This window comes from Coregonus lavaretus (assembly GCF_964263955.1).
Source record: "Coregonus lavaretus genome assembly, contig: HAP1_SCAFFOLD_1126, whole genome shotgun sequence".
NCBI lineage: Eukaryota > Metazoa > Chordata > Actinopteri > Salmoniformes > Salmonidae > Coregonus > Coregonus lavaretus.
Window position 1 is genome coordinate 108,745 of NW_028163954.1, and position 18,756 is coordinate 127,500.

The window sequence follows — 18,756 nt, forward strand, 5'->3', positions numbered from 1 at the left end:
GCCATGCAATCTCCATAGACAAACAGTGGCAGTAGAATGGCCTTACTGAAGAGCTCAGTGACTTTCAACGTGGCACCGTCATAGGATGCTACCTTTCCAACAAGTCAGTTCGTCAAATTTCTGCCCTGCTAGAGCTGCCCCGGTCAACTGTAAGTGCTGTTATTGTGAAGTGGAAACGTCTAGGAGCAACAACAGCTCAGCCGCGAAGTGGTAGGCCACACAAGCTCACAGAACGGGACTGCCAAGTGCTGAAGCGTAGCGCGTAAAAGTTGCCTGTCTTCAGTTGCAACACTCACTACCGAGTTCCAAACTGCCTTTGGAAGCAACGTCAGCACAAGAACTGTTCGTCGGGAGCTTCATGAAATGGGTTTCCAAGGCCGAGCAGCCGCACACAAGCCTAAGGTCACCATGCGCAATGCCAAGCGTCGGCTGGAGTGGTGTAAAGCTCACCGCCATTGGACACTGAAGCAGTGGAAACACGTTCTCTGGAGTGATGAATCACGCTTCTCCACCTGGCAGCCCGACGGACGAATCTGTGTTTGGCGGATGCCAGGAGAACGCTACCTGCCCCAATGCATAGTGCCAACTGTAAAGTTTGATGGAGGAGGAATAATGGTCTGGAGCTGTTTTTCATGGTTTGGGCCACTTAGTTCTAGTGAAGGGAAATCTTAACGCTACAGCATACAATGACATTAAAGACGATTCTGTGCTTCCAACTTTGTGGCAACAGTTTGGGGAAAGCCCTTTCCTGTTTCAGCATGACAATGCCCCTGTGCATAAAGTGAGGTCCATACAGAAATGGTTTGTCGAGATCGGTGTGGAAGAACTTGACTGGTCTACACAGAGCTCTGATCTCAACCCCATCGAACACCTTTGGGATGAATTGGAACGCCGACTGCGAGCCAGGCCTAATCGCCCAACATCAGTGCCCGACCTCACTAATGCTCTTGTGGCTGAATGGAAGCAAGTCCCTGCAGCAATGTTCCAACATCTAGTGGAAAGCCTTCCCAGAAGAGTGGAGGCTGTTATAGCAGCAAAGGGGGGACCAACTCCATTTGAATGCCCATGATTTTGAAATGAGATGAGAAGATGTGTCCACATACTTTTGGTCATGTAGTGTGCTTAACACACTACTTCTGCAATGTCGTCATATTCGCAGTGTAATGTAATTTAGACTAACTCATCATTAGCCACCAGGTGTATTGTTAATTCAGAATTATGCGTTTTTCATGCAGGAAAAAATATAAAACGCTTAAGAAATATCTTGCTGCGTTTTGTAAACGCAGATCCAAAATGCTTCTTATTGTAATTTCTGCTCGGCTTCAGACTAATATTCTGCTTCGGTTGCATTTCTCAACTCAGATGAGAAATCTTTGCTCATCGTCAGACCAATCAAATTCCTTCATTCACAAATGGGCATTCTATCAGTAGACAGACTGATGTGGAGCTACTTTTCTCTGGTACTTTACTGTACTGTAGCCAGTCTGTTTTTCTACGGTAAAATGCAAAACATTAGGAAATGTAGATGGCTACATTCTGTCTATGATAAACATTAGGAAATGTAGATGGCTACATTCTGTCTATGATAAACATTAGGAAATGTAGATGGCTACATTCTGTCTATGATAAACATTAGGAAATGTAGATGGCTACATTCTGTCTATGATAAACATTAGGAAATGTAGATGGCTACATTCTGTCTATGATAAACATTAGGAAATGTAGATGGCTACATTCTGTCTATGATAAACATTAGGAAATGTAGATGGCTACATTCTGTCTATGATAAACATTAGGAAATGTAGATGGCTACATTCTGTCTATGATAAACATTAGGAAATGTAGATGGCTACATTCTGTCTATGATAAACATTAGGAAATGTAGATGGCTACATTCTGTCTATGATAAACATTAGGAAATGTAGATGGCTACATTCTGTCTATGATAAACATTAGGAAATGTAGATGGCTACATTCTGTCTATGATAAACATTAGGAAATGTAGATGGCTACATTCTGTCTATGATAAACATTAGGAAATGTAGATGGCTACATTCTGTCTATGATAAACATTAGGAAATGTAGATGGCTACATTCTGTCTATGATAAACATTAGGAAATGTAGATGGCTACATTCTGTCTATGATAAACATTAGGAAATGTAGATGGCTACATTCTGTCTATGATAAACATTAGAATGATGGTCATGCATGATTTTTTAAAAGAAGACCTTGCTTTCTCATTGTCATTTACTTGTGTGGCTTCCAGCCAAATAACGTTGCACTTCTGTTAGCTTCATTTTCATCAGATGACATCTTTTGATGAAAGGAAAACTATAGTTGCACATCCCTGATCACTCTATTGAATTAAAAAAAACACTGTTGACTTCAATATAAAATGCAGGTGAAATGGTTTAAAACACAGATTGTTTTATGGTCTGATTTCTGCAACCCCTGACCTCAATTTAGAATGAATGGACAAACTGGAAAAGTCCTCATTACATGACACTGCTGTATAAACCATGAATAACCACTGAACTAAGTATTGATTGTTAATGTTTTGGTGATATTGATAATGTATTGGTGATATTGATAATGTGATAATGTATTGGTGATATTGATGATGTATTGGTGATATTGATGATGTATTGGTGATATTGATGATGTATTGGTGATATTGGTGATATTGATAATGTATTGGTGATATTGATGATGTATTGGTGATATTGATAATGTATTGGTGATATTGAAAATGTATTACATTTACATTTACATTTTAGTCATTTAGCAGACGCTCTTATCCAGAGCGACTTACAGTTAGTGAATACATTTTTTTATTTTATTTTTTATTATACTGGCCCCCCCTGGGAATCGAACCCACAACCCTGGCGTTGCAAACGCCATGCTCTATCAACTGGTGATTGGTATTGGTGATATTGATGATGTATTGGTGATATTGATAATGTATTGGTGATATTGATAATGTATTGGTGATATTGAAAATGTATTGGTGATATTGATAATGTATTGGTGATATTGATGATGTATTGGTGATATTGATCATGTATTGATTAATTGATCCAGGTGGCCAGCGATGGTGGAGAGAGATCCAGACACCAAGACCTTCTGCCAGTTCAACAAGAAGACTGACCTGTACCCTGTAAGATACAAACTGACCTGTACCCTGTAAGATACACACTGACCTGTACCCTGTAAGATACACACTGACCTGTACCCTGTAAGATACACACTGACCTGTACCCTGTAAGATACACACTGACCTGTACCCTGTAAGATACACACTGACCTGTACCCTGTAAGATACACACTGACCTGTACCCTGTAAGATACACACTGAAAGTGTCCTATTATAAATGACTGAATGAAAACACTGGGGTAGTGTCTTTCATGTGAACATTTAGGTATGTGTGTAATGTGAGTGTGTGTAATGTGTGTGTGTGTGTGTGTGTGTGTAGTGCAGGTACCATGTAACCTACCTGGGGGAACCAGTCAGCAGAGCCTGGGTGTGTCGATCTAAAGTCAGAGATTACACAGAACTCACTGAGGACGCCGCCATCACGGTTAGTCTTTGAAAAAGGCGTGTTTGAGGTGTTGGCAGCCGTCTTGCTCTGGTGGTAAGAATACTGGGGTGATGTCGGGGTGAATGTGTCAACATGTTTGAGGTGTTGGCAGCTGCATAAACTATTCTCATTGAGCAGTGGGATACATCGTACTGTTAACTCTTTCCATCACCGTTGTAATCTACTGGGAAGCCCAAATGTTCCCAAACTGGAGGTTTATCGACCCCACCACTCGCCATCGTACAGAACTACTTCCCGGCTGCGCCTCACAAAAGGACAGTTTTCTATACCTCTTATATCACTTTTCTACAGTGGCTTGCGAAAGTATTCACCCAGACATAGCATTTTCCTTGATGGCCAAAAAGCTCAATTTTAGTCTAATCTGACCAGAGTACCTTCTTCCATATGTTTGGGGAGTCTCCCACATGGCTTTTGGCGAACACCAAACGTGTTTGCTTATCTTTTTCTTTAAGCAATGGCTTTTTTCTGGCCACTCTTCCGTAAAGCCCAGCTCTGTGGAGTATATGGCTTAAAGTGGTCCTATGGACAGATACTCCAATCTCTGCTGTGGAGCTTTGCAGCTCCTTCAGGGTTATCTTTGGTATCTTTGTTGCCTCTGATTAATGCCCTCCTTGCCCGGTCCTTGACTTTTGGTGGGCGGCCCTCTATTGGCAGGTTTGTTGTGGTGCCATATTCTTTCCATTTTTGAATAATGGATTTAATGGTGCTCCGTGGGATGTTAAAAGTTTCAGATATTTTTTTATAACCCAACCCTGATCTGTACTTCTCCACAACTTTGTCCCTGACCTGTTTGGAGAGCTCCTTGGTCTTCATGGTGCCCCTTGCTTGGTGGAGCCCTTTGCTTATTGGTTTTGCTGACTCTGGTGCCTTTCAGAACAGGTGTATATATACTGAGATCATTTGACAGATCATGTGACGCTTAGATTGCACACAGGTGGACTTTATTGAACTAATTATGTGACTTCTGAAGGTAATTGGTTGCACCAGATCTTATTTAGGGGCTTCATAGCAAAGAGGGTAAATACATATGCACACACCACTTTTTCTACATGATCCCATATGTGTTATTTCATAGTTTTGATGTCTTCACTAGTATTCTACAATGTAGACAATAGTCAAAATAAAGAAAAACCCTGGAATGAGTAGGTGTTCTAAAACTTTTGACCGGTAGTGTACCTCTTCTATACCTATTATACAGTGAAGGAAAAAAGTATTTGATCCCCTGCTGATTTTGTACGTTTGCCCACTGACAAAGAAATGATCAGTCTATAATTTTAATGGTAGGTTTATTTGAACAGTGAGAGACAGAATAACAACAAAAAAATCCAGAAAAACGCATGTCAAAAATGTTATAAATTGATTTGCATTTTAATGAGGGAAATAAGTATCAGTGGGCAAACGTACAAAATCAGCAGGGGATCAAATACATTTTTCCCTCACTGTATAATAGGTATAGAAGAGCTCAGCTATCTCTCTTCTATCTCTCTTCTATAGCTCAGCTATCTCTCTTCTATCTCTCTTCTATAGCTCAGCTATCTCTCTTCTATCTCTCTTCTATAGCTCAGCTATCTCTCTTCTATCTCTCTCCTATCTCTCTTCTATAGCTCAGCTATCTCTTCTATCTCTCTTCTATACCTCAGCTATCTCTCTTCTATCTCTCTTCTCTCTCCTATACCTCAGCTATCTCTCTTCTATACCTCTTGTAATATTCTTCTCTCTTTTCTATCCCTCTTCTGTCTCTCTTCTATCTCCTATATCTCTTCCATACCTCTTCTATACCTCCTATATCTCTCTCCTATACCTCAGCTATCTCTCTTCTATCTCTTCTATAGCTCAGCTATCTCTCTTCTATCTCTCTTCTATAGCTCAGCTATCTCCCTTCTATCTCTCTTCTATACCTCAGCTATCTCTCTTCTATCTCTCTTCTATAGCTCAGCTATCTCTCTTCTATAGCTCAGCTATCTCTCTTCTATCTCTCTCCTATACCTCAGCTATCTCTCTTCTATCTCTCTTCTCTCTCTCCTATACCTCAGCTATCTCTCTTCTATACCTCTTGTAATATTCTTCTCTCTTTTCTATCCCTCTTCTGTCTCTCTTTTATCTCCTATATCTCTTCCATACCTCTTCTACACCTCCTATATCTCTCTCCTATACCTCAGCTATCTCTCTTCTATAGCTCAGCTATCTCTCTTCTATCTCTCTTCTATCTCTCTTCTATAGCTCAGATATATCTCTTCTATCTCTCTTCTATACCTCAGCTATCTCTCTTCTATCTCTCTCCTATCTCTCTTCTATAGCTCAGCTATCTCTCTTCTATCTCTCTTCTATAGCTCAGCAATCTCCCTTCTATCTCTCTTCTATACCTCAGCTATCTCTCTTCTATCTCTCTTCTATAGCTCAGCTATCTCTCTTCTATAGCTCAGCTATCTCTCTTCTATCTCTCTTCTCTCTCTCCTATACCTCAGCTATCTCTCTTCTATACCTCTTGTAATATTATTCTCTCTTTTCTATCCCTCTTCTGTCTCTCTTTTATCTCCTATATCTCTTCCATACCTCTTCTATACCTCCTATATCTCTCTCCTATACCTCAGCTATCTCTCTTCTATCTCTCTTCTATAGCTCAGCTATCTCTCTTCTATCTCTCTTCTATCTCTCTTCTATAGCTCAGCTATATCTCTTCTATCTCTCTTCTATACCTCAGCTATCTCTCTTCTATCTCTCTCCTATCTCTCTTCTATAGCTCAGCTATCTCTCTTCTATCTCTCTTCTATAGCTCAGCTATCTCTCTTCTATCTCTCTTCTATACCTCAGCTATCTCTCTCATATCTCTTCTATAGCTCATCTATCTCTCTTCTATACCTCAGCTATCTCTCTACTATCTCTCTTCTATCTCTCTCCTATACCTCAGCTATCTCTCTTCTATACCTCTTGTAATATTCTTCTCTCTTTTCTATCCCTCTTCTGTCTCTCTTTTATCTCCTATATCTCTTCCATACCTCTTCTATACCTCCTATATCTCTCTCCTATACCTCAGCTATCTCTCTTCTATCTCTCTTCTATAGCTCAGCTATCTCTCTTCTATCTCTCTTCTATAGCTCAGATATATCTCTTCTATCTCTCTTCTATACCTCAGCTATCTCTCTTCTATCTCTCTCCTATCTCTCTTCTATAGCTCAGCTATCTCTCTTCTATCTCTCTTCTATACCTCAGCTATCTCTCTCATATCTCTTCTATAGCTCAGCTATCTCTCTTCTATACCTCAGCTATCTCTCTTCTATCTCTCTTCTATCTCTCTCCTATACCTCAGCTATCTCTCTTCTATACCTCTTCTATCTCTCTCCTATACCTCAGCTATCTCTCTTCTATACCTCTTGTAATATTATTCTCTCTTTTCTATCCCTCTTCTGTCTCTCTTTTATCTCCTATATCTCTTCCATACCTCTTCTATACCTCCTATATCTCTCTCCTATACCTCAGCTATCTCTCTTCTATCTCTCTTCTATAGCTCAGCTATCTCTCTTCTATCTCTCTTCTATCTCTCTTCTATAGCTCAGCTATATCTCTTCTATCTCTCTTCTATACCTCAGCTATCTCTCTTCTATCTCTCTCCTATCTCTCTTCTATAGCTCAGCTATCTCTCTTCTATCTCTCTTCTATAGCTCAGCTATCTCTCTTCTATCTCTCTTCTATACCTCAGCTATCTCTCTCATATCTCTTCTATAGCTCATCTATCTCTCTTCTATACCTCAGCTATCTCTCTTCTATCTCTCTTCTATCTCTCTCCTATACCTCAGCTATCTCTCTTCTATACCTCTTGTAATATTCTTCTCTCTTTTCTATCCCTCTTCTGTCTCTCTTTTATCTCCTATATCTCTTCCATACCTCTTCTATACCTCCTATATCTCTCTCCTATACCTCAGCTATCTCTCTTCTATAGCTCAGCTATCTCTCTTCTATCTCTCTTCTATCTCTCTTCTATAGCTCAGATATATCTCTTCTATCTCTCTTCTATACCTCAGCTATCTCTCTTCTATCTCTCTTCTATACCTCAGCTATCTCTCTCATATCTCTTCTATAGCTCAGCTATCTCTCTTCTATACCTCAGCTATCTCTCTTCTATCTCTCTTCTATCTCTCTCCTATACCTCAGCTATCTCTCTTCTATACCTCTTCTATCTCTCTCCTATACCTCAGCTATCTCTCTTCTATACCTCTTGTAATATTCTTCTCTCTTTTCTATCCCTCTTCTGTCTCTCTTCTATCTCCTATATCTCTTCCATACCTCTTCTATACCTCCTATATCTCTCTCCTATACCTCAGTTATCGCTCTTCTATCTCTCTTCTATAGCTCAGCTATCTCTCTTCTATACCTCAGCTATCTCTCTTCTATAGCTCAGCTATCTCTCTTCTATCTCTCTTCTATACCTCAGCTATCTCTCTTCTATCTCTCTTCTATACCTCAGCTATCTCTCTTCTATACCTCAGCTATCTCTCTTCTATACCTCAGCTATCTCTCTTCTATCTCTCTTCTATAGCTCAGCTATCTCTTCTATCTCTCTTCTATCTCTCTTCTATCTCTTCTATAGCTTAGCTATCTCTCTTCTATCTCTCTTCTATACCTCAGCTATCTCTCTTCTATCTCTCTTCTATACCTCAGCTATCTCTCTTCTATACCTCAGCTATCTCTCTTCTATCTCTCTTCTATAGCTCAGCTATCTCTTCTATCTCTCTTCTATAGCTCAGCTATCTCTCTTCTATCTCTCTTCTATACCTCAGCTATCTCTCTTCTATCTCTCTTCTATGCCTCTTTTATACCTCTTCTACACCTCTTCTTAGTGTATCTGTCCAGTTGAGTATGAGGTTTGCCAAGGGACTGAACCTGAACTAGTGGTAGGTAGCCTTCCCAAGTTCTCTCACGTCACCCCGCTCCTCCGCACACTCCACTGGCTTCCAGTTGAAGCTCGCATCTGCTACAAGACCATGGTGCTTGCCTACGGAGCTGTGAGGGGAACGGCACCTCCGTACCTTCAGGCTCTGATCAGTCCCTACACCCAAACGAGGGCATTGCGTTCATCCACCTCTGGCCTGCTGGCCCCCCTACCTCTGCGGAAGCACAGTTCCCGCTCAGCCCAGTCAAATCTGTTCGCTGCTCTGGCACCCCAATGGTGGAACAAGCTTCCTCACGACGCCAGGACAGCGGAGTCACTCACCACCTTCCTGAGACACTTGAAACCCTACCTCTTTACCTGGGATAGTATAAAAATAAAAATAATCCTTCTACCCCCCCCCCCCCCACCACTGGCTATCATAAGGTGAATGCACCTATTTGTAAGTCGCTCTGGATAAGAGCGTCTGCTAAATGACGTAAATGTAAATGTAGCCCAGAGGTTACAAAAGGTGGACCAGTAACCCTGGGTGAACTGGCTGCTGGTTTCAGATCATTACTATCATCCACTACTGTTGTGCCCTTGAACAAGGCACTTAACCCCAAAATAGCTCTCCATCCAGGGTCACTCCACTGTGGCTGACCCTGGGCCTTTAACATGTGTGTCTGGGCACTGTGGCTGACCCTGGGCCTTTAACATGCGTGTGTGTGGCTGACCCTGGGCCTTTAACATGTGTGTTTGTGTCTGGGCACTGTGGCTGACCCTGGGCCTTTAACATGTGTGTTTGTGTCGGGGCACTGTGGCTGACCCTGGGCCTTTAACATGTGTGTGTGTGGCTGACCCTGGGCCTTTAACATGTGTGTGTGTGGCTGACCCTGGGCCTTTAACATGTGTGTGTGTGGCTGACCCTGGGCCTTTAACATGTGTGTTTGTGTCTGGGCACTGTGGCTGACCCTGGGCCTTTAACATGTGTGTGTGTGGCTGACCCTGGGCCTTTAACATGTGTGTGTGTGGCTGACCCTGGGCCTTTAACATGTGTGTGTGTGGCTGACCCTGGGCCTTTAACATGTGTGTGTGTGGCTGACCCTGGGCCTTTAACATGTGTGTGTGTGGCTGACCCTGGGCCTTTAACATGTGTGTGTGTGGCTGGCCCTGGGCCTTTAACATGTGTGTTTGTGTCTGGGCACTGTGGCTGACCCTGGGCCTTTAACATGTGTGTGTGTGGCTGACCCTGGGCCTTTAACATGTGTGTTTGTGTCTGGGCACTGTGGCTGACCCTGGGCCTTTAACATGTGTGTGTGTGGCTGACCCTGGGCCTTTAACATGTGTGTGTGTGGCTGACCCTGGGCCTTTAACATGTGTGTGTGTGGCTGGGCACTGTGGCTGACCCTGGGCCTTTAACATGTGTGTGTGTGGCTGACCCTGGGCCTTTAACATGTGTGTGTGTGGCTGACCCTGGGCCTTTAACATGTGTGTGTTTGGCTGACCCTGGGCCTTTAACATGTGTGTGTGTGTGGCTGACCCTGGGCCTTTAACATGTGTGTTTGTGTCTGGGCACTGTGGCTGACCCTGGGCCTTTAACATGTGTGAGTGTCTGTGTGTCTGGGGTTCGGAAGAAGGCAGAAGACCAATATTCATTCCAACCATATGGACAATGCAGTATTCTATACTATTCTGTACTGCTCAGACATAAAAATGTATGGATATTATTATTTATTTATTTCTGTCCTGGCTCTTTCCTTCTTTTCTTTCCATCCATCTCTCCTCTCCTGCAGGGGAAGTCTCTCCAGAGGTTCAGGAAGAAGTTGAGAGAAGCTGTCCGCATTGCAACACAAGCCCAGAGTATTCCACTCAAGGTTTATATTCCATCTGTCTATCTATTCTGTCTGTCCATCCATCCATCCATCCAAATCAAATTTTATTTGTCACATGTTTCGTAAACAAAAGGTGTAGACTAACAGTGAAATGCTTACTTACGGGTCCTTTTCAAACAATGCAGAGTTAAAGATGACGATATATATACAGTGCATTCAGAAAGTATTCAGACCACTTGACTTTTTCCACATCTTGTTACGTTACAGCCTTATTCTAAAATTTATTAAATTGTTTATTTTCCCTCATCAATCTACACACAATACCCCATAATGACAAAGCAAAAACATTTTTGCAAATGTATTAAAAATAAAAAACGGAAATATTACATTTACATAAGTATTCAGACACTTTACTCAGTACTTTGTTGAAGCACCTTTGGAAGCGATTACAGCCTCGAGTCTTTTTGGGTATGACGCTACAAGCTTGGCACACCTGTATTTGAGGAGTTTCTCCCATTCTTCTCTGCAGATCCTCTCAAGCTCTGCACAGCTATTTTCAGGTCTCTCCAGAGATGTTCGATCAGGTTCAAGTCCGGGCTCTGGCTGGGCCACTCAAGGACATAATGGCCTGATTGGTAGAGTGCTGCAGTGATGGTTGTCCTTCTGGAAGGTCTCCCATGTCCACAGAGAAACTCTGGAGCTCTGTCATAGTGACCATTGTGTTCTTGGTCACCTCCCTGACCAAGGCCCTTCTCCCCCGGTTGCTCAGTTTAGCCGGGCGGCCAGTTCTAGGAAGAGTCTTGGGGGTTCCAAACTTCTTCCATTTAAGAATGATGGAGGCCACTGTGTTCTTGGGGACTTTCAATGCTGCAGACATTTTTTGGTACCCTTCCCCAGATCTGTGCCTCGACACAATGCTGTCTCTGAGCTCTACGGACAATTATTTCAACCTCGTGGCTTGGTTTTTGCTCTGACATGCACTCACAACATTGGGACCGTATATAGACAGGTTTGTGCCTTTCCAAATCATGTCCAATCAATTGAATTTACCACAGGTGGACTCCAATCAAGTTGTAGAAACATCTCAAGGATGATCAATGGAAACAGGATGCACCTGAGCTCAATTTCGAGTCTCATAGCAAAGGGTCTGAATACTTATGTAAATAAGGTATTTCTGTTTTTTATTTTTAATAAATGTGACCGACCTGCTCGATTCGGTCTTATGTAGCAAAATTTGAAATTGTGTTTTTTACGTTGGATAAAAGTAGAGCCTCAGAGCTAGAAAGTGGTATATCATACACTACAGTTGAGGAACAATGGGAAAGTAATTCTGCTTTGAAAGTTGATAAACTTGTATCCTCACTTTTGAGAAAATGGCCTTTGAATGTTTTGGTACCTACTGGAGAGCTCTTCTTTTTGTACACCCATTCAGCATCGTTCCTACCCTCTTAAGCTTTAGCCCCACCCATCTCTTTAAGAGTTGATCCGTGCGTTCTGTCCTAACAACAGCAGTCAAGTATCCAATCTAACTGGTTAACGTTGGCTAGCTTGCTAGCTACTTCCAGACACAAATGAGAGAACAGCTCACTGACCATTTTACTCGCCCTAGCAGAGCTGGTTAGGCAGTTTTCATGTTATCCAGAGCGTTGGTGACTGCAGCTGTGCTGCTGGCAACAATTTACGCTTTTTTGCCAACGTTTACTGACACCTGCCATATTCAACGGGTGTTGAGCGTTCGTAAATTCGTCAGTTATTCAAACTGGCTCTAACCAGAATAGAAAGAGAGTGGGAGGCCCCGGTGCACAACTGAGCAAGAGGACAAATACATTAGAGTGTCTAGTTTGAGAAACAGACGCCTCACAGGTCCTCAACTGGCAGCTTCATTAAATAGTACCCGCAAAACACCAGTCTCAACGTCAACAGTGAAGAGGCGATTCTGGGATGCTGACCTTCTAGGCAGAGTTGCAATGAAAAAGTCCAGTGTGTGTTCTTTTGCCCATCTTAATCTTTTCTTTTTATTAGCCAGTCTGAGATATGGCTTTTTCTTTGCAACTCTGCCTAGAAGGTCAGCATCCCGGATTCGCCTCTTCACTGTTGATGTTGAGACTGGTGTTGAGACCATTTAATGACTAGACACTTTAATGTATCCTCTGCAGCAGAGGTAACTTGGTCTACCATTCCTGTGGTGGTCCTCATGAGAGACAGTTTCATCATAGCGTTTGATGGTTTTTGCGACTACACTTGAAGAAACTTTCCAAGTTCTTGAAATGTTCTGTATTGACTGACCTTCATGTCTTAAAGTAATGATGGACTGTCGTTTCTCTTTGCTTATTTGAGCTGTTCTTGCCATAATATGGACTTAGTCTTTTACCAAATAGGGCTATCTTCTGTATACCCCCCTACCTTGTCACAACACAACTGATTGGCTCAAATGCACTAAGAAGGAAATTAACTTTTAAGAAGGCACACCTGTTAACTGAAATGCATTCCCGGTGACTACCTCATGAAGCTGGTTGAGAGAATGCTTAGTGTGTGCAAAGCTGTCATCAAGGCAAAGGGTGGCTATTTGAAGAATCTCAAATATAAAATATATTTTGATTTGTTTAACACTTTTATGTTTACTACATGATTCCATATGTGTTATTTCATAGTTCTGATGTCTTCACTATTATTCTACAATGTAAATAAAGGGTAAAAATCTATCTATCTATCTATCTATCTATCTATCTATCTATCTATCTATCTATCTATCTATATATCTATCTATCTATCTATCTATCTGTTGTTCTATCTATCTATCTATCTATCTATCTGTTGTTCTATCTATCTATCTATCTATCTATCTATCTATCTATCTATCTATATATGTATCTATCTATCTATCTATATATGTATCTATCTGTTGTTCTATCTGTTGTTCTATCTATCTATCTATCTGTCTATCTATCTATCTATCTATCTATCTATTGTTCTATCTTTCTATCTATCGTTCTATCTATTGTTCTATCTATCTGTTGTTCTATCTATCTATATATCTATCTATTGTTCTATCTGTCTGTCTATTGTTATATCTATGTCTATTGTTATATCTATATCTACTCTATCGATCGATCGATCGATCTATCTACTGTATCTATATATACACTAGATGGCCAAAAGTATGTGGACATCCCTTCAAATTAGTGGATTTGGCTATTTCAGCCACACTCGTTGCTGACAGGTGTATAAAATCGAGCACACCGCCATGCAATCTCGATAGACAAACATTGGCAGTAAAATGGCCTGTCCTGAAGAGCTCAGTGACTTTCAACGTGGCACCGTCATAGGACAAGTCAAGTTTCTGCCCTGCTAGAGATGCCCCGGTCAACTGTAAGTGCTGTTATTGGGAAGTTGAAATATCTAGGAGCAACGTCGGCTCAGCTGCGAAGTGGTAGGCCACACAAGCTGACGGAACGGGACCGCCGAGTGCTGAAGCGTGTAGCACGTAAAAATCGTCTGTCCTCGGTTGCAACACTCACTACCGCATTCCAAATTGCCTCTGGAAGCAACGTCAGCACAAGAACTGTTCGCCTAAGATCATGCGCAATGCCAAGCGTCGGCTGGAGTGGTGTAAAGCTCGCCGCCATTGGACTCTGGAGCAGTGGACACATTCTCTAGAGTGATGATTCACGCTTCACCATCTGGCAGTCCGACGGACGAATCTGGGTTTCATGGATGCCAGGAGAACGCTACATGCCCCAATGCATAGTACCAACTGTAAAATTTGGTGGAGGAGGAATAATGGTCTGGGGCTGTTTTTCATGGTTTTGGCTAGGCCCCTTAGTTCCAATGAAGGGAAATCTTAACGCTACAGCATACAATGACATTGACATTCTAGAAGATTCCGTGCTTCCAACTTTGTGGCAACAGTTTGGGGAAGGCCCTTTCCTGTTTCAGCATGACAATGCCCCAGTGTACAAAGCGAGGTCCATACAGAAATGGTTTGTCGAGATCGGTGTGGAAGAACTTGACTGGCCTGCACAGAGCCCTGACCTCAACCCCATCGAACACCTTTGGGATGAATTGGAACGCCGACAGCGAGCCAGGCCTAATCGCCCAACATCAGTGCCCCACCTCACTAATGCTTGTGGCTGAATGGAAGCAAGTCCCCGCAGCAATGTTCCAACATCTAGTGGAAAGCCTTCCCAGAAGAGTGGAGGCTGTTATAGCTGCAAAGGGGGCATCAACTCCATATTAATGCCCATGGTTTTGGAATGAGATGTTGGATGAGCAGGTGTCCACATACTTTTGGCTATGTAGTGTATCTATCTATATACCTATCTAAAAGTAACTGCCAAAATAAAGGAAACACTTGAGTAAATGAGGCATACAAAGCATATTGAAAGCAGGTGCTTCCACACAGGTGTGGTTCCTGAGTTAATTAAGCAATTAACATCCCATCATGCTTAAGGTCATGTATAAAAATGCCCAGTTGCCCATTATAGTATAGGGGGTTTAAAGGGTGTCTCAAACCAATTGAACACTTTTCAGAGATTCGGAACAGCGCCTGAGACAGCGTTTTCCACCACCAACAACAAAACACCAAATTATGGAATTTCTTGTGGAAGAATGGAGTCACATCCCTCCAATAGAATTCCAGACACTTGTAGAATCTATGCCAAGGTGCATCGAAGCTGTTCTGGTGGCTCACAGTGGCCCAATGCCCTGTTAAAATACTTTATGTTTGTGTTTCCTTTATTTTGGCAGTTACCTGTCTCTATCTATTGTTCCGTCCATATATCTGTCCATCCATCCATCCATCCATGGTTAGTGCTTTCCTAACCATTTTACATTTCAACTTCAATGGGATGACGTCTGAGTTAGAGTTGAACGTCCCAAAGATCCCGTTTAGAATTTTCCATCCATTCATTCATTCATCTCTTCTATGGTTCTGTCAGGCAGATTTGTAGTTGGTTGTTACGTGTCTCTGTCACCAGGGGGAGACATACAACCTGACAACACAGACACAGGCCTTCTCCCCTCACTCTGCATCACACACACACACACAGCATCTCAGTCTGAGGGGATTATGTTTCTGTCCTGTCTCTTGGCCAGTCTGTTTGGAGCTGAAGCAGACTTAGTGGAGAGTGCTATATCAGCCATATGCTACACACACACACACACACACAGTTTTGTATTGCTATCCTTGTGGAGACCAAATAATTGATTCCGTTGCAAAATCATATTTTCCCTAACCATAACCCTAAACTTAAGCCTAACCTTAACCCCTGACCCCTGACCCCTAACCCCTAACCCCAACCTTAATTCTAACCCTAATTGTAACCCTAACCCTAAACCTAACCCCTAAGCCTAAAATTGCATTTTTCCTCGTGGTGACCGGTCCCCCACACCGAACTTTCCTTGTTTCACTATCCTTGTGAGGACTTCGGGTATCCCAAAAAATTGTCTAACAAAAATACATACACACACACTGTCTCAGCCACATGCTCAAATACAGTGCATTCAGAAAGTATTCAGACCCCTTGACTTCTTTCATATTTTGTTACGTTACAGCCTCATTCTAAAATGGATTAAATTGTTTTTTCCCTGATCAATCTACACACAATACCCCATAATGTCAAAGCAAAAAAAAACGTTTTTTATACATTTTTGCTTATGTATTAAACCCCCCCCCCCCCCCCCCCCCCCCCCCCCCCCCCCGAAATATCAAATGTACATAAGTATTCAGACCCTTTACTCAGTACTTTGTTGAAGCACCTTTGGCAGCGATTACAGCCGCAAGTCTTTTTGGGTATGACGCTACAAGCTTGGCACACCTGTATTTGGGGAGTTTCTCCCATTCTTCTCTGCAGACCCTCTGCAGTTCAACCTTGGTTTCATTAGACCAGAAAATCTTGTTTCTCATGGTCTGAGAGTCCTTTAGGTGCCTTTTATCAAACTCCAAGTGGGCTGTCGTGTGCCTTTTACTGAAGAGTGGCTTCCGTCTGGCCACTCTACCATAAAGGCCTGATTGGTGGAGTGCTGCAGAGATGGTTGTCCTTCTGGAAGGTTCTCCCATCTGCACAGAGGAACTCTGGAGCTCTGTCAGATTGACCATCGGGTTCTTGGTCACCTCCCTGACCAAGACCCTTCTCCCCCGATTGCTCAGTTCGACCGGGCGACCAGCTCTAGGAAGAGTCTTGGTGGTTCCAAACTTCTTCCATTTAAGAATGATGGAGGCCACTGTGTTCTTGGGGGAACTTCAATTCTGCAGAAATGTTTTGGTACCCTTCCCCAGATCTGTGCCTCGACACAATCCTGTCTCGGAGCGCTACAAACAATTCCTTCAACCTCATGGCTTGGTTTTTGCTCTGACATGCACTGTCAACTTTGGGACCTTATATAGACAGGTGTGTGCCTTTCCAAATCATGTCCAATCAATTGAATTTACCACAGGTGGACTCCAATCAAGTTGTAGAAACAGATCAAGAATGATCAATGGAAACAGGATGCACCTGAGCTCAATTTCGAGTCTCATAGTAAAGGGTCTGAATACTTATGCTAAATGTCGCCGGAGAAGATGGCTGCCGTTTTACAGCCCTCTAACCAATTGTACTATTATGTGTGTTTTTTCGCGTTATTTGTCATTTATTCTGTACATAATGTTTCTGCCACCGTCTCTTATGACCAAAAAGAGCTTCTGGATATCAGGACAGCGATTACTCACCTCGTATTGGACGAAGATTTTTTCTTCAACGAGTTGGACGTGAAGGATATTTTACAGACACCCGACAAGGCCCAAATCCCTGTCATTCGCATGAGAAAGAAACAGAGATATTGTGGACGAAGGTCGGGGTGCCTTGTAAGGATCCGACGGCGAGCGAGTAAACTGCCTCTTCCATCAATCCTATTAGCCAATGTTCAATCATTTGAAAATAAATTGGAAAACCTAAGATTACGGTTATCCTGTAATATCTTATGTTTCACCGAGTCGTGGCGGAACGATGACATGGATAACATACAGCTGACGGGATATACGCTACATCGGCAGGATAGAACGGCTGACTCCGGTAAGACAAGGGGTGGCGGTCTGTGTATATTTGTAAACAACAGCTGGTGCATAAAATCTAATACTAAGGAAGTCTCAAGGTTTTGCTCACCTGAGGTAGAGTATCTTATGATAAGCTGTAGACCACACTATTTACCAAGAGAGTTTTCATCTATATTTTTCGTAGCTGTCTATTTACCACCACAAACCGATGCTGGCACTAAGATTGCACTCAATGAGCTGTATAAGGCCATAAGTAAACAGGAAAACGCTCATCCAGAGGCAGCGCACCTAGTGGCCGGGGACTTTAATGCAGGGAAACTTAAATCCGTTTTACCTCATTTCTACCAGCATGTTAAATGTGCAACCAGATTAAAAATAACTCTAGACCACCTTTACTCCACACACAGAGACGCGTACAAAGCTCTCCCTCGCCCTCCATTTGGCAAATCTGACCATAACTCTATCCTCCTGATTCCTGCTTATAAGCATGAACTAAAGCAGGAAGCACCAGTGACTCGGTTAATAAGGAAGTGGTCAGATGACTCAGATGCTAAGCTACAGGACTGTTTTGCTAGCACAGACTGGAATATGTTCTGGGATTCTTTCCATAGCATTGAGGAGTACACCACATCAGTCACTGGCTTCATCAATAAGTGCATCGATGACGTTGTCCCCACAGTGACTGTACATACCCCAACCAGAAGCCATGGATTACAGGCAACATCCACACTGAGCTAAAGGGTAGAGCCACTTTCAAGGAGCGGGACTAACCCGGACGCTTATAAGAAATCCCTCAGACGAACCATCAAAGAGTCAATACAGGACTAAGATTGAATCGTACTACACCGGCTCTGACAATCGTCGGATGTGGCAGGGCTTGCAAACTATTACAGACTACAAAGGGAAGCACAGCCGCGAGCTGCCCAGTGACACAAGCCTACTAGACGAGCTAAATCACTTCTATGCTCACTTCGAGGCAAGCAACACTGAAACGTGCATGAGCGCATCAGCTGTTCCGGATGACTATGTGATCACGCTCTCCGTAGCCGATGTGAGTAAGACCTTTAAGCAGGTCAACATTCACAAGGCCGCAGGGCCAGATGGATTACCAGGACGTGTACTCCGAGCATGCGCTGACCAACTGGCAAGTGTCTTCACTGACATTTTCAACATGTCCCTGACTGAGTCTGTAATACCAACATGTTTCAAGCAGACCACCATAGTCCCTGTGCCCAAGAACACTAAGATAACCTGCCTAAATGACTACTGACCCGTAGCACTCACGTCTGTAGCCATGAAGTGCTTTGAAAGGCTGGTCATGGCTCACATCAACACCATTATCCCAGAAACCCTAGACCCACTCCAATTTGCATACCGCCCCAACAGATCCACAGATGATGCAATCTCTATTGCACTCCACACTGCC

At 42.8% G+C, this 18,756-nt stretch overlaps 1 protein-coding gene across 1 annotated transcript in view; it reads left to right on the forward strand.

Annotated features, from left to right (window-relative positions):
- LOC311117630 (uncharacterized protein) overlaps window positions 1-18,756 on the forward strand; it is a gene marked incomplete at both ends in the record, with an annotated part of 47,423 nt that overhangs the window by 22,292 nt on the left and 6,375 nt on the right. The window contains 3 exons of the mRNA XM_084192564.1: window positions 3,084-3,159; window positions 3,476-3,580; window positions 10,262-10,342. Of these exons, the coding sequence (XP_084048690.1) occupies window positions 3,084-3,159; window positions 3,476-3,580; window positions 10,262-10,342 (262 nt within the window). The remainder of the gene's footprint in view (window positions 1-3,083; window positions 3,160-3,475; window positions 3,581-10,261; window positions 10,343-18,756) is intronic.